The sequence below is a fragment of the Oncorhynchus mykiss genome, chromosome 10, assembly GCF_057628025.1.
Source record: "Oncorhynchus mykiss isolate SJ-2025 chromosome 10, ASM5762802v1, whole genome shotgun sequence".
Lineage (NCBI taxonomy): Eukaryota > Metazoa > Chordata > Actinopteri > Salmoniformes > Salmonidae > Oncorhynchus > Oncorhynchus mykiss.
Window position 1 is genome coordinate 8,677,947 of NC_143031.1, and position 18,974 is coordinate 8,696,920.

The following is an 18,974-nucleotide window of genomic DNA, read 5'->3' on the forward strand; positions in this document are numbered from 1 at the left end:
TTTCACTATACTTGTCTACATAAAATGTAATTAACTAGTTAACTATATGTGTCATTATTTTCATTATACTTGTCTACATAAAATGTAATTAACTGGTCGATTTAGGTTGCCATTTGCGACCAATCATAGACCGGTAATGAGCTGCTTGCACAATCATTATGCCATGAACGTCTTGGCAACTCCACTACTGGTTTATTAACACAGTCTGTGCAAGGAATTTGGGCATTCCCAGTTCTGTAACGATTTATCTAAGCGTAATTCTCATACGATACTGTGTGAATACGGTGACAGGAATGTTCAGAAAACCATCATGAGCTCCCATTTAATGCTGACATAATCGAAGCTCCGCAGTTTATATCTAAAGTAGGTAGGGCTCCGTCTGCTTGTGTATTGACACCGTCATTATCTTTAGCTCTGCGCGCACCGCAGACAGCGAGAGAGAGTGCGCCAGGCTAGGGAGAGAGCGGTTGTGACTCAAGCTCTGCGAATTCAGATAGTCTACTACAACTATGAATGCATTGTGAGTGGCTTGTGGGCAACAGAAGCAGACCTTTATTTGGCATTTGTTTCTTTTTTCGTCGCCAATGCAAAAGGAAATATGCAGCGACGACTTACCTCGGTCTTTGTTAGTTTTTGTGTTGGGTTTTGCGCTGGTTCAAGTTTCCCAAGTAATATAAATATAGGTGAGTATTCTCAACACGGAATGCTTATTATATCACTACTGCGTCCTGTCGGTTTCACATCTAAACTGCTGCGTAATTCCAAAGTTGCAAGACAGTCCCCATTCGTCTTATTTTGTAATAGGCTACGTTAAAATATTCGTTGTTTGATGACAGTTGATGTGAACCCTTTTCAATGATGGCCTTTGTCTTGCACACAGGGGGATTGTTCCCAAACGGCTCCCACGAATATGAGGTTTTTCGGTTTGCACTCTCTCATCACCAGGATATCCCCAAACTGGTACCACAAGTGGACATGGTCGACACAGCAAGCAGCTTTGCTATGACATATGCATGTGAGTTTAGCCTTTATCTCCCTTTAATGAACAGCACATGTACAGATGCCATATCTTAATTTGATCATCCTGTTGTTGCAGGAATTTTTCTGCATAGCAGGAAACGCAAACGTGTAGTGTTTTCGAGGTTAAACAAAGTTAGAAGCTTTTTGCATAATCATTTCCAATTTCAAATTTCAGACTTGATTTGCCCAAACCCCTATGGAAAAATGTCCATCAATTATAATCTACATAACAATTCACATTAACTGTTGCTGCAGGATTGTTTTCCTGTTGTGTGAAACTGGCTCAAATTAAGATATGGTATCTGTCATTTTTTAAATGTGTATTTATTAGGGATCCCTACCAGCTACTCTTCCTGGGGTCCAAACACATTGAGGCACTTGCATCACACGTAAAACCCAAAATAATAGAGTACAGTACATCATATAACATTATTATACCACAACATATCTACAATACAACATGTAGAATACCACCATACAACAATATTACAATGTGTGTGTGTGTAGAGTGTGTGTGCTAGCGTGCGTATGCATTTGTGTCTCTTCATAGTCCTTGTTGTTCCATAAGGTGTAGTTTAATCCGTTTTTTAATTTTTTTAAAATCAGATTTTTACTGCTTTCATGAGTTAATTGATGTGAAATAGAGTTTGTAGTCATGGCTCTGTGTAGTACTGTGCGTTTTCCAGAGTCTGTTCTGGACTTGGGGATTGTGAAGAGACCCCTTGTGGCATGTGTCGTGGGGTTATGCATGGGTGTCTGAGCTGTGTGCTAGACAGCTCTATGTTTTTCCACATGTCAGTGCCTCTCACAAAGACAAGTAGTGATGCAGTCAATCCCTCCTCTACTTTGAGCCAGGAGATAAAAGACATGCGTGTCATCGATGTTAGCTCTCTGTGTACACTTAAGGGCTAGCCGTGCTGCTCTTTTCTGGGACAACTGTAATTTGCCAAAGTCCCTCTGTGGCACTTGACCATATAACTGGTCAGAAGTCCACGTGCAACACAACTAGGTCTTGTAGGACTTGATTTGTTGATAGAGATGTCAAGAAAGCAGAACATCACTCTCCCCATCTTAGCTACTGTTGCATCAATACATTTAGACCATGTCAGTTTACTTAACTTAGGCAAGTCAGTTAATAACACATTCTTATTTTCAATGACAGCCTAGGAACAGTGGGTTAACTGCCTTGTTCAGGGGCAGAACAAGAGACTTTTACCTTGTCAGCTCGGGGATTCGATCTAGCAACCTTTTGGTTACCCGCCCAACACTCTTAACCACTAGGCTACCTGCCGCCCCAATCCAAGCAGTTTAGTCTCCTCAACTTCCTCTATTTACACAATATTCATGACAAGATTTAGTTGAGATTTAGGGTTTAGTGAATGGTTTGTTCTTTGTAATTGACTAACTGACTGCAGTGCTTTGTAATTGCACTGAATCGTGTTTTCACTTTGATGACAGTTAGTGTTCGAGGTGTTCAAATGCTGTCTCCATTGCATTAACACCTGTTGCTTTACTAAATGTCAACGATAGTGTCAGTAACCTCTTCTCTAACATTCTGTCATAATGATTTTGGAGGTACAGTAGGAAAGGATCCTGTCTAGGCACTAATTTGAAAGGATCCTGTCCAGGCACTCATTTGAAAGGATCCTGTCTAGGCACTCATTTGAAAGGATCCTGTTTAGGCACTCATTTGAAAGGATCCTGTCTAGGCACTCATTTGAAAGGATCCTGTCTAGGCACTCATTTGAAAGGATCCTGTCTAGGCACTCATTTGAAAGGATCCTGTCTAGGCACTCATTTGAAAGGATACTGTCTAGGCACTCATTTTAAAGGATCCTGTCTAGGCACTCATTTGAAAATATACTGTCTAGGCACTCATTTGAAAGGATCCTGTCTAGGCACTCATTTGAAAGGATCCTGTCTAGGCACTAATTTGAAAGGATCCTCTAGGCACTCATTTGAAAGGATCCTCTCTAGGCACTCATTTGAAAGGATCCTCTCTAGGCACTCATTTGAAAGGATCCTCTCTAGGCACTCATTTGAAAGGATCCTCTCTAGGCACTCATTTGAAAGGATCCTCTCTAGGCACTCATTTGAAAGGATCCTCTCTAGGCACTCATTTGAAAGGATCCTGTCTAGGCACTCATTTGAAAGGATCCTGTCTAGGCACTCATTTGAAAGGATCCTGTCTAGGCACTCATTTGAAAGGATCCTGTCTAGGCACTCATTTGAAAGGATCCTCTCTAGGCACTCATTTGAAAGGATCCTGTCTAGGCACTCATTTGAAAGGATCCTGTCTAGACACTCATTTCCACGAATCTGCAGTTTTCTAAAAGATTAGAACCTTTTAAGGCACCATCTGTTGGCGTCATGCAGTTACTTTTTTGACTTTCATGTCGTCTATAAGTTAGCGCTTTCCCGAAACGCATCCCAGTTGGGCAATAACGGGTATTTTAGGCACCAAAAAAAACAACGGACAGATATTATTTGATTGATCATAGCAGTCATGAAACATGTGAATCAACAGGGAGAGTTGAGCTGTATCAGCGTCATTCTGTGGAGATTATGTGAAATAGCACATTTAGGGAACCATAATTATGCCAATATGAAGATTATCTGAAAAACTTGACATATCAAAATGACTATGTGTCTCAATTGAGTAACATAGAATAAACGCATTTCAGGCACTCCCTGAGTTCCCGCAAGCTTCCAATAATTGTAACCTTTCAATGAGAAAGTGGAAGATGGAATGTGGGAGGAAACATTAAAATTGCACACAGACAGCAAACCCAACGGTACAGACATTTTTCTGTGGACTTTCAATTGACAGGTGAAAGAGGCGGCTTGCAGTTGAAGACTTTGGTATTCTGATCCGGGGTCCTCACCTCTCATCTCCTGGAGATATTATGTAACGATTGGATGAGTTTTAGGACTTGCTTTAGACACAGTGACCAGTCAGTATTGATTTGTTTTTTGAATGTATCCTGATTGGCTGTTCTCTCTCTCTCTCTCTTATGAAATTCACTTTTGTGCAACCTACTTAGAGTTAAAGAAACTTTAAGGGAAAAGATGAGGGGGAAATTAACTTAAGGTATTTTTTTTTTGCAACCAGACCCTGGGCTCTTATTTAAAGAGATCAGTGATTCAGTGTTGTTCCTGCCAATGCCTCCTCATTCTAGACATTAGTGTGAGCCCCTTATGACATCAGGATTTGCATTAGGCAGGAACAGCAGCGTTTCATCAGTTGGTTTAAAAAAGACGCAGACAATCTGGAAATTTACCTTAGCAATTCAGTGTTTTTTTAAATTTTTTAATTTTCTTCTTCAGACAACTCAATGGATCATAGTCCTGAGCTACATCATACTTCCTTGGCTGTATCAGACAGGGGCGAAACCTATTCATGGGTTTCACAGACTCGTCACTCCATTGATATAGACGTTATCAGCACGACTGACTCCCATTGTGACTGTGCTGCCCACGGGCATTGTGACTGTGCTGCCCACGGGCATTGTGACTGTGCTGCCACGGGCATTGTGACTGTGCTGCCACGGGCATTGTGACTGTGCTGCCCCGGGCATTGTGACTGTGCTGCCACTGGCATTGTGACTGTGCTGCCACGGGCATTGTGACTGTGCTGCCACTGGCATTGTGACTGTGCTGCCACTGGCATTGTGACTGTGCTGCCACTGGCATTGTGACTGTGCTGCCACAGACATTGTGACTGTGCTGCCACGGGCATTGTGACTGTGCTGCCACGGGCATTGTGACTGTGCTGCCACGGGCATTGTGACTGTGCTGCCCCGGGCATTGTGACTGTGCTGCCACGGGCATTGTGACTGTGCTGCCACGGGCATTGTGACTGTGCTGCCACGGGCATTGTGACTGTGCTGCCACTGGCATTGTGACTGTGCTGCCACTGGCATTGTGACTGTGCTGCCACTGGCATTGTGACTGTGCTGCCACAGACATTGTGACTGTGCTGCCACGGGCATTGTGACTGTGCTGCCCCGGGCATTGTGACTGTGCTGCCCCGGGCATTCTGACTGTGCTGCCACGGGCATTGTGACTGTGCTGCCACTGGCATTGTGACTGTGCTGCCCCGGGCATTCTGACTGTGCTGCCACGGGCATTGTGACTGTGCTGCCACGGGCATTGTGACTGTGCTGCCACAGACATTGTGACTGTGCTGCCACGGGCATTGTGACTGTGCTGCCACTGGCATTGTGACTGTGCTGCCCCGGGCATTCTGACTGTGCTGCCACGGGCATTGTGACTGTGCTGCCACGGGCATTGTGACTGTGCTGCCACGGGCATTGTGACTGTGCTGCCACGGGCATTGTGACTGTGCTGCCACGGGCATTGTGACTGTGCTGCCACGGGCATTGTGACTGTGCTGCCACAGGAATTGTGACTGTGCTGCCACAGGCATTCTGAATGTGCTGCCCCAGGTACTGTGACTGTGTTTCCCCAGGCAATCTGACCGTGTTTCCCCAGGTATTGTGACTGTGTTGCCCCAGGCAATCTGACTGTGTTGCCCCAGGTATGGTGACTGTGCTGCCCCAGGTATTGTGACTGTGTTGCCCCAGGTATTGTGACTGTGTTGCCGCAGGCAATCTGACTGTGTTGCCCTAGGTTTTGTGACTGTGCTGCCACAGGCATTCTGACTATGCTGCCCCAGGTATTGTGACTGTGTTGCCCCAAGCAATCTGACTGTGTTGCCCCAGGTATTGTGACTGTGTTGCCCCAGGTGATCTGACTGTGTTGCCCCGGGTATTGTGACTGTGCTGCCCCAGGCAATCTGACTGTGTTGCCCCAGGCATTGTGACTGTGCTGCCCCAGGCATTGTGACTGTGCTGCCCCAGGCATTGTGACTGTGCTGCCCCAGGCATTGTGACTATGCTGCCCCAGGCATTGTGACTGTGCTGCCCCAGGCATTGTGACTGTGCTGCCCCAGGCATTCTCAATGGGGGCCAATGATGATTTTGTCTTAAGAACACTAAAGTGGCTTGGCAATACAATTATATTTCTAAAGTAAGCAAATCATTCACAAGAACCCCTTTTTTTTGTCATCAGTAAGATATTGTCATATTTACTTTAGACAGATGGCTATGTTACTATAATATAGCAACCATCATTTAAAACAACTAATTGAGTTGCCCAGGGTGAGTGGGAGGAATGACAAGCCATATTAACAGTTACAATAAGAACCGTATATAGTAGAACAATAACAACATCCAATGAATATATTAGGACCATAAACTAGGCTACCAAGGACTCAAGAGACACCATTGGATGTCTACCAAGTTGAAGGATTCATGTATATGAGGTTATTCAGGCTAATGTGTCTGCATGCGTCACACACACAGTCACAGCCGTCTACATCCAGGGTCTCAGAAAATGCAGACACAGCTTCCTGCTTCTCCCAGGCAGCACAGCATCACTCACCTGGTAGAGAGCGCCGAGACACATGGCAAATTCAGTTAGTGGACAATGGACAGTTTCTTGTGCCACAAATGACCTGAGGTGTCCCACATAGCTACAAGTCGGTAGCAATAATCCTTAAAGACTTAAACATTTCCATGTACCCATTGATGGTTCCAGTGCAGACTTTCTAGCCACCTCCCATAAGGAGGTTGAAGCAGAGAGGAAGAGGTGGCGCGAGAGACGAAGCAAGAGGTTTTTACTCCGCCCAAAATCTGGTTCACAAAAAAAAAAGCCCACAAAGTGAGTAATTTTTGCATGGAGGTCAATGAGAGAGTGTCGAAAATGGAATTGCTAATTTTCTACGCGAGGCTTATTTGATCAAAAAATAAGTTTTGTAATGGTTTGGTTGTTACGAATACACGTAGCATTTTGGCAACTTTGAAATAAAACTTAAAGTTGTGGCTGTTGTCATAGAGATAGAAGACTCGTCATGGATATAATCCGTTTTAGCATGGACATTGCCAATGAGGGCTTCCACCATTTAAAAGTAGTCAACTGGGTGGGGATTGTTATAAGTTGGGAGCAATCAGCCTATGAAGAAGAAGAACATTTACTACTTTAAAATGGAGATAGCCTTAATGGCACTGGCCATGCTGTCACAGATGCTATGATGGAGCTGTGTTTCACATGTGTATCTGCCCTCTCATTGGCTAGAATGGTCCCACCTGAGCAGCAGTAAAATAACAATAACGAGTCTATATACAAGGGGGTACCGGTACAGAGTCAATATGCGGGGGGCACCAGTTAGTTGAGGTAAGATTTACATGTAGAGAGGAGTAACAACAGAGAGTGGCAGTGGTGGAAAGAGGGGGGGGGGGCAATGCAAAACGTCTGGGTTGCCATTTGATTAGGTGATCAGGAGTCTTATGACTTGGGGGTAAAAGCTGATGACTTGGGGGTAGAAGCTGTTTAGAAGCCTCTTGGACCTAGACTTGGCACTTTGGCGCTTTGGTTGAAGCCATAATGTCATGCTATGTATCCTGACATCAGGCCTTTAGAGGGCAGTGTTGGGGCTAACACTAAATAACTGCTGATAGTTACAGTGTATTCTAGTCCAGTTAAACCAAGTGCTGCTTGTCTCACTCTCATACAGAGAGAGAGAAAGGGAGAGGGAGAGAAAGGGAGGGAGGGAGAGAGGGAGAGGGAGGGAGGGAGAGAGAGAAAGGGAGGGAAATGGAGGGAGGGAGGGAAATGTAGGGAGGGAGGGAAAGGGAGGGAGGGAGGGAGAAATGGAGGGGGGGAAGGAAAAAGAGAGAAATGGAGGGAGAGGGAGGGAGGGAGGGGGAAATAGAGGGATGGAGGGAGGGAGAGAAAAAGAGAGAGAGAGAGAGAAATGGTGGGAGGGAGGGAGGGAGAGAGAGAGAGAGAGACATAGAGGGAGGTTAGGGAGAGAGTGGCACAGCAGTTCAACAGGGACATGATTCTCTTTCTTGACAAACCCGACATTCCCCCAAGCCAATTTAAAGTTAATGTAATGCCATCTTACCCTTCTGCACTCACCCAGTTTGCTCCCTCATTTCTGTTTTTAAGGGTGTCACATTTAACTGTTTGTTCAAAAGACTGGTTTCCCTTTGCCAGCGAAAGTTTTAGAAAACTGTTTCAATGATTGAATGCAATACTGTAGTTCAGTATCAATGGTGTCTAGAATTATCAATCGTTTCAAAGGCACAAACAGATAAAGATGGATAATGTAGAATGGAATATGGTTTATCAGTGCTGGAGTATTTTTTTGTGGAATTACACATTGTACTGGAAGATAATTCTCATTGAATGAAGACGTTTCCTAAGAAACAACTGACTGTGGTTTTAATGAGAATCTGGGCATGCACTCTTAATGTGTGCATTAGCTGGTGTTCTATCACTGGATGTTCTGCTAAACAGGGATGTCACTGTTGGTGTTGCATCACTGGATTAACTGCTATACAGACATGTCACTGTAGGTGTTCTATCACTGGATGAACTGCTAAACAGACATGTCACTCTAGGTGTTTTATCACTGGATGAACTACTATACAGACATGTCACTGTAGGTGTTCTATCACTGCACTGGATGAACTGCTAAACAGACATGTCACTGTAGGTGTTTTATCACTGGATGAACTGCTATACAGACATGTCACTGTAGGTGTTCTATCACTGCACTGTATGTTATGCTAAACAGATATGTCACTGTTGGTGTTTTATCACTGGATGAACTGCTATACAGACATGTCACTGTTGGTGTTTTATCACTGCACTGGATGTTCTGCTATACAGATATGTCACTGTTGGTGTTTTATCACTGCACTGGATGTTCTGCTATACAGACATGTCACTGTAGGTGTTTTGTCACTGTACTGGATGAACTGCTAAACAGACATGTCACTCTTGGTGTTTTAACACAGGATAAACTGCTAAACAGACATGTCATTGTTGGTGTTCTATCACTGGATGAACTGCTAAACAGACATGTCACTGTAGGTGTTCTATCACTGGATGAACTGCTATACAGACATGTCACTGTTGGTGTTGTATCACTGGATGAACTGCTAAACAGACATGTCACTGTAGGTGTTCTATCACTGCACTGTATGTTATGCTGTACAGACATGTCAATGTTGGTGTTTTATCACTGCACTGGATGTTCTGCTATACAGACATGTCACTGTAGGTGTTCTATCACTGCACTGGATGAACTGCTAAACAGACATGTCACTGTAGGTGTTTTATCACTACTCTGGAAGAACTGCTAAACAGACATGTCACTGTAGGTGTTCTATCACTGTACTGGATGAACTGCTAAACAGACATGTCACTCTTGGTGTTTTAACACAGGATAAACTGCTAAACAGACATGTCACTGTTGGTGTTCTATCACTGGATGAACTGCTAAACAGACATGTCACTGTAGGTGTTCTATCACTGGATGAACTGCTATACAGACATGTCACTGTTGGTGTTCTATCACTGGATGAACTGCTAAACAGACATGTCACTGTAGGTGTTCTATCACTGGATGAACTGCTATACAGACATGTCACTGTTGGTGTTCTATAACTGGATGAACTGCTAAACAGACATGTCACTGTAGGTGTTTAATCACTGGATGAACTGCTAAACAGACATGTCACTGTAGGTGTTTTATCACTGGATGAACTGCTAAACAGACATGTCACTGTTGATGTTCTATCACTGGATGAACTGCTAAACAGACATGTCACTGTAGGTGTTCTATCACTGGATGAACTGCTAAACAGACATGTCACTGTTGGTGTTCTATCACTGCACTGGATGAACTGCTAAACAGACATGTCACTCTTGGTGTTTTAACACTGGATAAACTGCTAAACAGACATGTCACTGTAGGTGTTCTATCACTGCACTGGATGAACTGCTAAACAGACATGTCACTCTAGGTGTTTTATCACTGCTCTGGAAGAACTGCTAAACAGACATGTCACTGTAGGTGTTCTATCACTGCACTGGATGAACTGCTAAACAGACATGTCACTAGGTGTTTTATCACTGGATGAACTACTATACAGACATGTCACTGTAGGTGTTCTATCACTGCACTGGATGAACTGCTAAACAGACATGTCACTGTAGGTGTTTTATCACTGGATGAACTGCTATACAGACATGTCACTGTAGGTGTTCTATCACTGCACTGTATGTTATGCTATACAGACATGTCACTGTTGGTGTTCTATCACTGCACTGGATGAACTGCTAAACAGACATGTCACTGTAGGTGTTTTATCACTGGATGAACTGCTATACAGACATGTCACTGTAGGTGTTCTATCACTGCACTGTATGTTATGCTATACAGACATGTCACTGTTGGTGTTCTATCACTGCACTGGATGAACTGCTAAACAGACATGTCACTGTAGGTGTTTTATCACTGGATGAACTGCTATACAGACATGTCACTGTAGGTGTTCTATCACTGCACGGTATGTTATGCTATACAGACATGTCACTGTTGGTGTTTTATCACTGCACTGGATGTTCTGCTATACAGACATGTCACTGTAGGTGTTCTATCACTGCACTGGATGAACTGCTAAACAGACATGTCACTGTAGGTGTTTTATCACTGCTCTGGAAGAACTGCTAAACAGACATGTCACTGTAGGTGTTCTATCACTGTACTGGATGAACTGCTAAACAGACATGTCACTCTTGGTGTTTTAACACAGGATAAACTGCTAAACAGACATGTCACTGTTGGTGTTCTATCACTGGATGAACTGCTAAACAGACATGTCACTGTAGGTGTTCTATCACTGGATGAACTGCTAAACAGACATGTCACTGTAGGTGTTCTATCACTGCACTGGATGAACTGCTAAACAGACATGTCACTGTAGGTGTTTTATCACTGGATGAACTGCTATACAGACATGTCACTGTTGGTGTTCTATCACTGGATGAACTGCTAAACAGACATGTCACTGTAGGTGTTCTATCACTGCACTGGATGTTCTGCTATACAGACATGTCACTGTTGGTGTTTTATCACTGCACTGGATGTTCTGCTATACAGACATGTCACTGTAGGTGTTCTATCACTGCACTGGATGAACTGCTAAACAGACATGTCACTGTAGGTGTTTTATCACTGCTCTGGAAGAACTGCTAAACAGACATGTCACTGTAGGTGTTCTATCACTGTACTGGATGAACTGCTAAACAGACATGTTACTGTAGGTGTTCTATCACTGGATGAACTGCTAAACAGACATGTCACTTTAGGTGTTCTATCACTGGATGAACTGCTAAACAGACATGTCACTGTAGGTGTTCTATCACTGCACTGGATGAACTGCTAAACAGACATGTCACCCTTGGTGTTTTAACACAGGATAAACTGCTAAACAGACATGTCACTGTAGGTGTTCTATCACTGCACTGGATGAACTGCTAAACAGACATGTCACTCTAGGTGTTTTATCACTGCTCTGGAAGAACTGCTAAACAGACATGTCACTGTAGGTGTTCTATCACTGGATGAACTGCTAAACAGACATGTCACTGTTGGTGTTCTATCAATGGATGAACTGCTAAACAGACATGTCACTGTAGGTGTTCTATCACTGCACTGGTTGTTCTTCTTTACAGACATGTCACTGTTGGTGTTCTATCACTGGATGAACTGCTAAACAGACATGTCACTGTAGGTGTTCTATCACTGCACTGGATGAACTGCTAAACAGACATGTCACAGTAGGTGTTCTATCACTGTATGAACTGCTAAACAGACATGTCACTGTTAGTGTTTTATGACTGGTTGAACTGCTAAACAGACATTTCACTGTAGGTGTTCTATCACTGGATGAACTGCTATACAGACATGTCACTGTAGGTGTTGTATCACTGGATGAACTGCTAAACAGACATGTCACAGTAGGTGTTCTATCACTGTATGAACTGCTAAACAGACATGTCCCTGTAGGTGTTCTATCACTGGATGAACTACTATACAGGCATGTCCCTGTAGGTGTTCTATCACTGGATGAACTGCTAAACAGACATGTCACTGTAGGTGTTTAATCACTGGATGAACTGCTAAACATACATGTCACTTTAGCAGTTCATCCAGTGATAGAACACCTAAAGTGACATGTATGTTTAGCAGTTCATCCAGTGATAGAACACCTAAACAGACATGTCACTGTTGGTGTTCTATCACTGCACTGGACGAACTGCTAAACAGACATGTCACTGTAGGTGTTCTATCACTGGATGAACTGCTAAACAGATATGTCACTGTTGGTGTTCTATCAATGGATGAACTGCTAAACAGACATGTCACTGTAGGTGTTCTATCAATGGATTAACTGCTAAACAGACATGTCACTGTAGGTGTTCTATCACTGCACTGGTTGTTCTGCTTTACAGACATGTCACTTTTGGTGTTCTATCACTGCACTGGACGAACTGCTAAACAGACATGTCACTAGGTGTTTTATCACTGCACTGGATGTTCTGCTTTACATACATGTCACTGTAGGTGTTTAATCACTGGATGAACTGCTAAACAGACATGTCACTGTTGGTGTTATATCACTGGATGAACTGCTAAACAGACATGTCACTGTTGGTGTTATATCACTGGATGAACTGCTAAACAGACATGTCACTGTTGGTGTTCTATCACTGCACTGGACGAACTGCTAAACAGACATGTCACTCTAGGTGTTTTATCACTGCACTGGATGAACTGCTAAACAGACATGTCACTGTAGGTGTTCTATCACTGCACTGGATGTTCTGCTAAACAGACATGTCACTCTTGGTGTTCTATAACTGGATGAACTGCTAAACAGACATGTCACTGTAGGTGTTTAATCACTGGATGAACTGCTAAACAGACATGTCACTGTAGGTGTTCTATCACTGCACTGGATGTTCTGCTATACAGACATGTCACTGTTGGTGTTTTATCACTGCACTGGATGTTCTGCTATACAGATATGTCACTGTCAGTGTTCTATCACTGCATTGGATGAACTGCTAAACAGACATGTCACTGTAGGTGTTCTATCACTGGATGAACTGCTAAACAGACATGTCACTGTTGGTGTTTTATCACTGGATGAACTGCTATACAGACATGTCACTGTTGGTGTTTTTTCACTGCACTGGATGTTCTGCTATACAGACATGTCACTGTTGGTGTTATATCACTGCACTGGATGAACTGTATTACAGACATGTCACTGTAGGTGTTTTATCACTGGATGAACTGCTATACAGACATGTCACTGTAGGTGTTCTATCACTGCACTGGATGTTCTGCTATACAGACATGTCACTGTTGATGTTCTATCACTGCACTGGACGAACTGCTAAACAGACATGTCACTCTAGGTGTTTTATCACTGCGCTGGATGAACTGCTAAACAGACATGTCACTGTAGGTGTTGTATCACTGGATGAACTGCTAAACAGACATGTCACTGTAGGTGTTATATCACTGGATGAACTGCTAAACAGACATGTCACTGTAGGTGTTCTATCACTGCACTGGATGTTCTGCTATACAGACATGTCACTGTTGGTGTTTTATCACTGCACTGGATGTTCTGCTAAACAGACATGTCACTCTTTGTGTTCTAGAACTGGATGAACTGCTAAACAGACATGTCACTGTAGGTGTTCTATCACTGGATGAACTGCTAAACAGACATGTCACTGTTGGTGTTTTATGACTGGTTGAACTGCTAAACAGACATGTCACTGTAGGTGTTCTATCACTGCACTGGATGTTCTGCTATACAGATATGTCACTGTAGGTGTTCTATCACTGCACTGTATGTTCTGCTATACAGACATGTCACTGTTGGTGTTTTATCACTGGATGAACTGCTAAACAGACATGTCACTGTTGGTGTTTTTTCACTGCACTGGATGTTCTGCTATACAGACATGTCACTGTTGGTGTTATATCACTGCACTGGATGAACTGTATTACAGACATGTCACTGTAGGTGTTATATCACTGGATGAACTGCTAAACAGACATGTCACTGTTGGTGTTGTATCACTGGATGAACTGCTAAACAGACATGTCACTGTTGATGTTCTATCACTGCACTGGACGAACTGCTAAACAGACATGTCACTCTAGGTGTTTTATCACTGCGCTGGATGAACTGCTAAACAGACATGTCACTGTAGGTGTTGTATCACTGGATGAACTGCTAAACAGACATGTCACTGTAGGTGTTATATCACTGGATGAACTGCTAAACAGACATGTCACTGTAGGTGTTCTATCACTGCACTGGATGTTCTGCTATACAGACATGTCACTGTTGGTGTTTTATCACTGCACTGGATGTTCTGCTAAACAGACATGTCACTCTTTGTGTTCTAGAACTGGATGAACTGCTAAACAGACATGTCACTGTAGGTGTTCTATCACTGGATGAACTGCTAAACAGACATGTCACTGTTGGTGTTTTATGACTGGTTGAACTGCTAAACAGACATGTCACTGTAGGTGTTCTATCACTGCACTGGATGTTCTGCTATACAGACATGTCACTGTTGGTGTTTTATCACTGCACTGGATGTTTTGCTATACAGACATGTCACTGTAGGTGTTCTATCACTGCACTGTATGTTCTGCTATACAGACATGTCACTGTAGGTGTTATATCACTGGATGAACTGCTAAACAGACATGTCACTGTAGGTGTTCTATCACTGCACTGGTTGTTCTGCTTTACAGACATTTCACTTTTGGTGTTCTATCACTGCACTGGACGAACTGCTAAACAGACATGTCACTCTTGGTGTTTTAACGATGGATGAACTGCTAAACAGACATGTCACTGTTGGTGTTCTATCACTGCACTGGACGAACTGCTAAACAGACATGTCACTCTAGGTGTTTTATCACTGCGCTGGATGAACTGCTAAACAGACATGTCACTGTAGGTGTTATATCACTGGATGAACTGCTAAACAGACATGTCACTGTAGGTGTTCTATCACTGCACTGGATGTTCTGCTATACAGACATGTCACTGTTGGTGTTCTCTCACTGGATGAACTGCTATACAGATATGTCACTGTTGGTGTTTTATCACTGGATGAATTGCTAAACAGACACGTCACTGTAGGTGTTCTATCACTGCACTGGCTGTTCGGCTATACAGACATGTCACTGTTGGTGTTTTTTCACTGCACTGGATATTCTGCTATACAGACATGTCACTGTTGGTGTTATATCACTGCACTGGATGAACTGCTATACAGACATGTCACTGTAGATGTTCTATCACTGGATGAACTGCTAAACAGACATGTCCCTGTAGGTGTTCTATCACTGGATGAACTGCTAAACAGACATGTCACTGTTGGTGTTCTATCACTGCACTGGACGAACTGCTAAACAGACATGTCACTCTAGGTGTTTTATCACTGCACTGGATGAACTGCTAAACATACATGCCACTGTAGGTGTTGTATCACTGGATGAACTGCTAAACAGACATGTCACTGTTGGTGTTCTATCACTGGATGAACTGCTAAACAGACATGTCACTTTAGGTGTTCTATCACTGGATGAACTGCTAAACATACATGTCAATGTAGGTGTTCTATCACTGCACTGGATGAACTGCTAAATAGACATGTCACTGTAGGTGTTCTATCACTGGATGAACTGCTAAACAGACATGTCACTTTAGGTGTTCTATCGCTGGATGAACTGCTAAACAGACATGTCACTGTAGGTGTTCTATCACTGCACTGGTTGTTCTGCTTTACAGACATGTCACTGTAGGTGTTCTATCACTGCACTGGATGTTCTGCTTTACAGACATGTCACTCTTGGTGTTTTAACGATGGATGAACTGCTAAACAGACATGTCACTCTAGGTGTTTTATCACTGCACTGGATGAACTGCTAAACAGACATGTCACTGTAGGTGTTGTATCACTGGATGAACTGCTAAACAGACATGTCACTGTTGGTGTTCTATCACTGGATGAACTGCTAAACAGACATGTCACTTTAGGTGTTCTATCACTGGATGAACTGCTAAACATACATGTCACTGTAGGTGTTCTATCACTGCACTGGATGAACTGCTAAATAGACATGTCACTGTAGGTGTTCTATCACTGGATGAACTGCTAAACAGACATGTCACTTTAGGTGTTCTATCGCTGGATGAACTGCTAAACAGACATGTCACTTTAGGTGTTCTATCACTGGATGAACTGCTAAACAGACATGTCACTGTTGGTGTTCTATCACTGCACTGGACAAACTGCTAAACAGACATGTCACTGTTGGTGTTCTATCACTGGATGAACTGCTAAACAGACATGCTACTCTAGGTGTTTTATTGCTGCACTGGATAAACTGCTAAACAGACATGTCACTGTTGGTGTTTTATCACTGGATGAATTGCTAAACAGACACGTCACTGTAGGTGTTCTATCACTGCACTGGCTGTTCGGCTATACAGACATGTCACTGTTGGTGTTATATCACTGCACTGGATGAACTGTATTACAGACATGTCCCTGTAGGTGTTTAATCACTGGATGAACTGCTAAACAGACATATCACTGTAGGTGTTGTATCACTGGATGAACTGCTAAACAGACATGTCACTGTTGGTGTTCTATCACTGGATGAACTGCTAAACATACATGTCACTGTAGGTGTTCTATCACTGCACTGGATGAACTGCTAAACAGACATGTCACTGTAGGTGTTCTATCACTGGATGAACTGCTAAACAGACATGTCACTTTAGGTGTTCTATCGCTGGATGAACTGCTAAACAGAAATGTCACTAGGTGTTTTTTCACTGCACTGGATGTTCTGCTTTACAGACATGTCACTCTTGGTGTTTTAACGATGGATGAACTGCTAAACAGACATGTCACTGTAGGTGTTTAATCACTGGATGAACTGCTAAACAGACATGTCACTGTAGGTGTTTAATCACTGGATGAACTGCTAAACAGACATGTCACTGTTGGTTTTGTATCACTGGATGAACTGCTAAACAGACATGTCACTGTTGGTGTTCTATCACTGCACTGGACGAACTGCTAAACAGACATGTCACTCTAGGTGTTTTATCACTGCACTGGATCAACTGCTAAACAGACATGTCACTGTAGGTGTTCTATCACTGGATGAACTGCTAAACAGACATGTCACTGTTGGTGTTCTATCACTGGATGAACTGCTAAACAGACATGCCACTCTAGGTGTTTTATTGCTGCACTGGATAAACTGCTAAACAGACATGTCACTGTTGATGTTTTATCACTGGATGAACTGCTAAACAGACACGTCACTGTAGGTGTTCTATCACTGCACTGGCTGTTCGGCTATACAGACATGTCACTGTTGGTGGTTTTTCACTGCACTGGATGAACTGCTAAACAGACATGTCACTGTAGGTGTTGTATCACTGGATAAACTGCTATACAGACATGTCACTGTTGGTGTTTAATCACTGGATGAACTGCTAAACAGACATGTCACTGTAGGTGTTCTATCACTGGATGAACTGCTAAACAGACAGATGGATTCTTTATGCAAATTGCGGTATTAGTCACAATGCCATCCAGTGAAAAAATAAACATGACCATAATCTACCATTGAGGATAATTAAAAATTAAGGCAGAAAACTCATACATTTCCAATGTGCTGTTGGTAGTGAGGCATGTTTTATTTAGATTCCAACTTTCTATGTTAGCGCCAGTATTCTCCTTATCAGCAATTTACAGATAGGTTGAGTGAAGAATGGGAATAATTGTCAGGGTACTTTCCAGTCATTTGTTTTGTGTTCGCATAAAAAATATACATCATGTCACACAATGTTGGGCAATCCACCAAAACAGATTGAGCTTGTTGTGATTCGTTTGCTTCTTGTGAGATAAGTTGACTTTGATGAGTGACAGTGGAGCGGCTAACTGAGTGCCTCCACCTTGGCAAGAAACCATTCCAGTTGGATTATCCCCAATTAGATATACATGGTGTAGTGCCATCACTGAGTTGAAGCCGAGTCTTTCGGCTATAGGAGAAACTGACCGTGTAGCCTACGGCGTGTCTGTGTGGTGGACGTATTGAACAGCATGTTTACAGTACACACCTGTTTTCCCTCATGGCAGGGGTTAAAAAACACAGACACACGATCATGTTAAAGGGCAATGTGTATTTGTGTGTGTGAAAAACAGAACTAAGCCTGTGTGATTGCCCTGATATACTGTAGCTGGAGATGGTTGCATATAAGTGATGTTTCTGTCTCTATGGGAGCTTGTGCCTTTTATGTGAATCGTTTAGCGGGGCCTTGCCTCAACAAACCCATTTAATCTATTATTCATTGTATCATAACTAAACAGATTATTTTCTTCAGTTAAGAGTAGTGAATATGTGGAATTAACTCTGGTGTAGAGTGAAAGGGGAGTTCAGTTGTCAAAAATCAATTTACGTAGGAAGGGGATTGCCAGTGTTTAGCAGAAGCAGTACAAGTGTTCTCCTGTGGTTGTAATCACACAAAGGAATTCTATTTATAGGCCTGTAATGCTTTAGATGACCATATCAATGAGATTAGCAGGTATCCAGATGATAGCCAGCCTCAAAAGGTTGTGGCAACACATTCCCACTGGGCACACACTGGACCAATGATAGTATACCTAGTTTCACGTTGAAACGATGGTGTCATCTGGGAAAATCAGATGTCAATGTAGCTTACCTAAACCCAACCTCACCCCGAATGTACTTTCACATACAGGTTGTGTAAGAAAAGTTAGGCGTTACTTTGAACTTTTTCAATATTATTAAGGTAGTCCTCGCAAAGGAGTTTGGAAGCTGATCAGTGTTTAAAGTTGTTGAACACAGCTGACTGTTCCCCGGGCGCCGAAGACGCGGATGTCGATTAAGGCAGCCCCCCGCACCTCTGATTCAGAGGGGTTGGGTTCTGCCAGTCACGTTCTGT

At 43.0% G+C, this 18,974-nt stretch overlaps 1 protein-coding gene across 7 annotated transcripts in view; it reads left to right on the top strand.

Annotated features, from left to right (window-relative positions):
- The first annotated feature begins 202 nt into the window (after nucleotides 1-202).
- The window catches only part of gria1b (glutamate ionotropic receptor AMPA type subunit 1b), a 99,361-nt gene continuing 80,589 nt past the window's right edge, over nucleotides 203-18,974 (top strand). For 4 of the 7 annotated variants that reach the window (XR_005053567.2, XM_036989628.2, XM_090188881.1 and 1 more), the window contains exons 1-2: nucleotides 271-683; nucleotides 881-1,015. Coding sequence is in view for 4 of the 7 variants with exons in the window: in XM_036989628.2 (XP_036845523.2) it covers nucleotides 599-683; nucleotides 881-1,015 (220 nt within the window). In the remaining 3 variants the exon portion in view is untranslated. Of the gene's footprint in view, nucleotides 684-880; nucleotides 1,016-18,974 lie in introns of all 7 variants that reach the window. The other 3 variants (XR_016484098.1, XR_016484099.1, XM_036989629.2) reach the window with 2 other exon arrangements.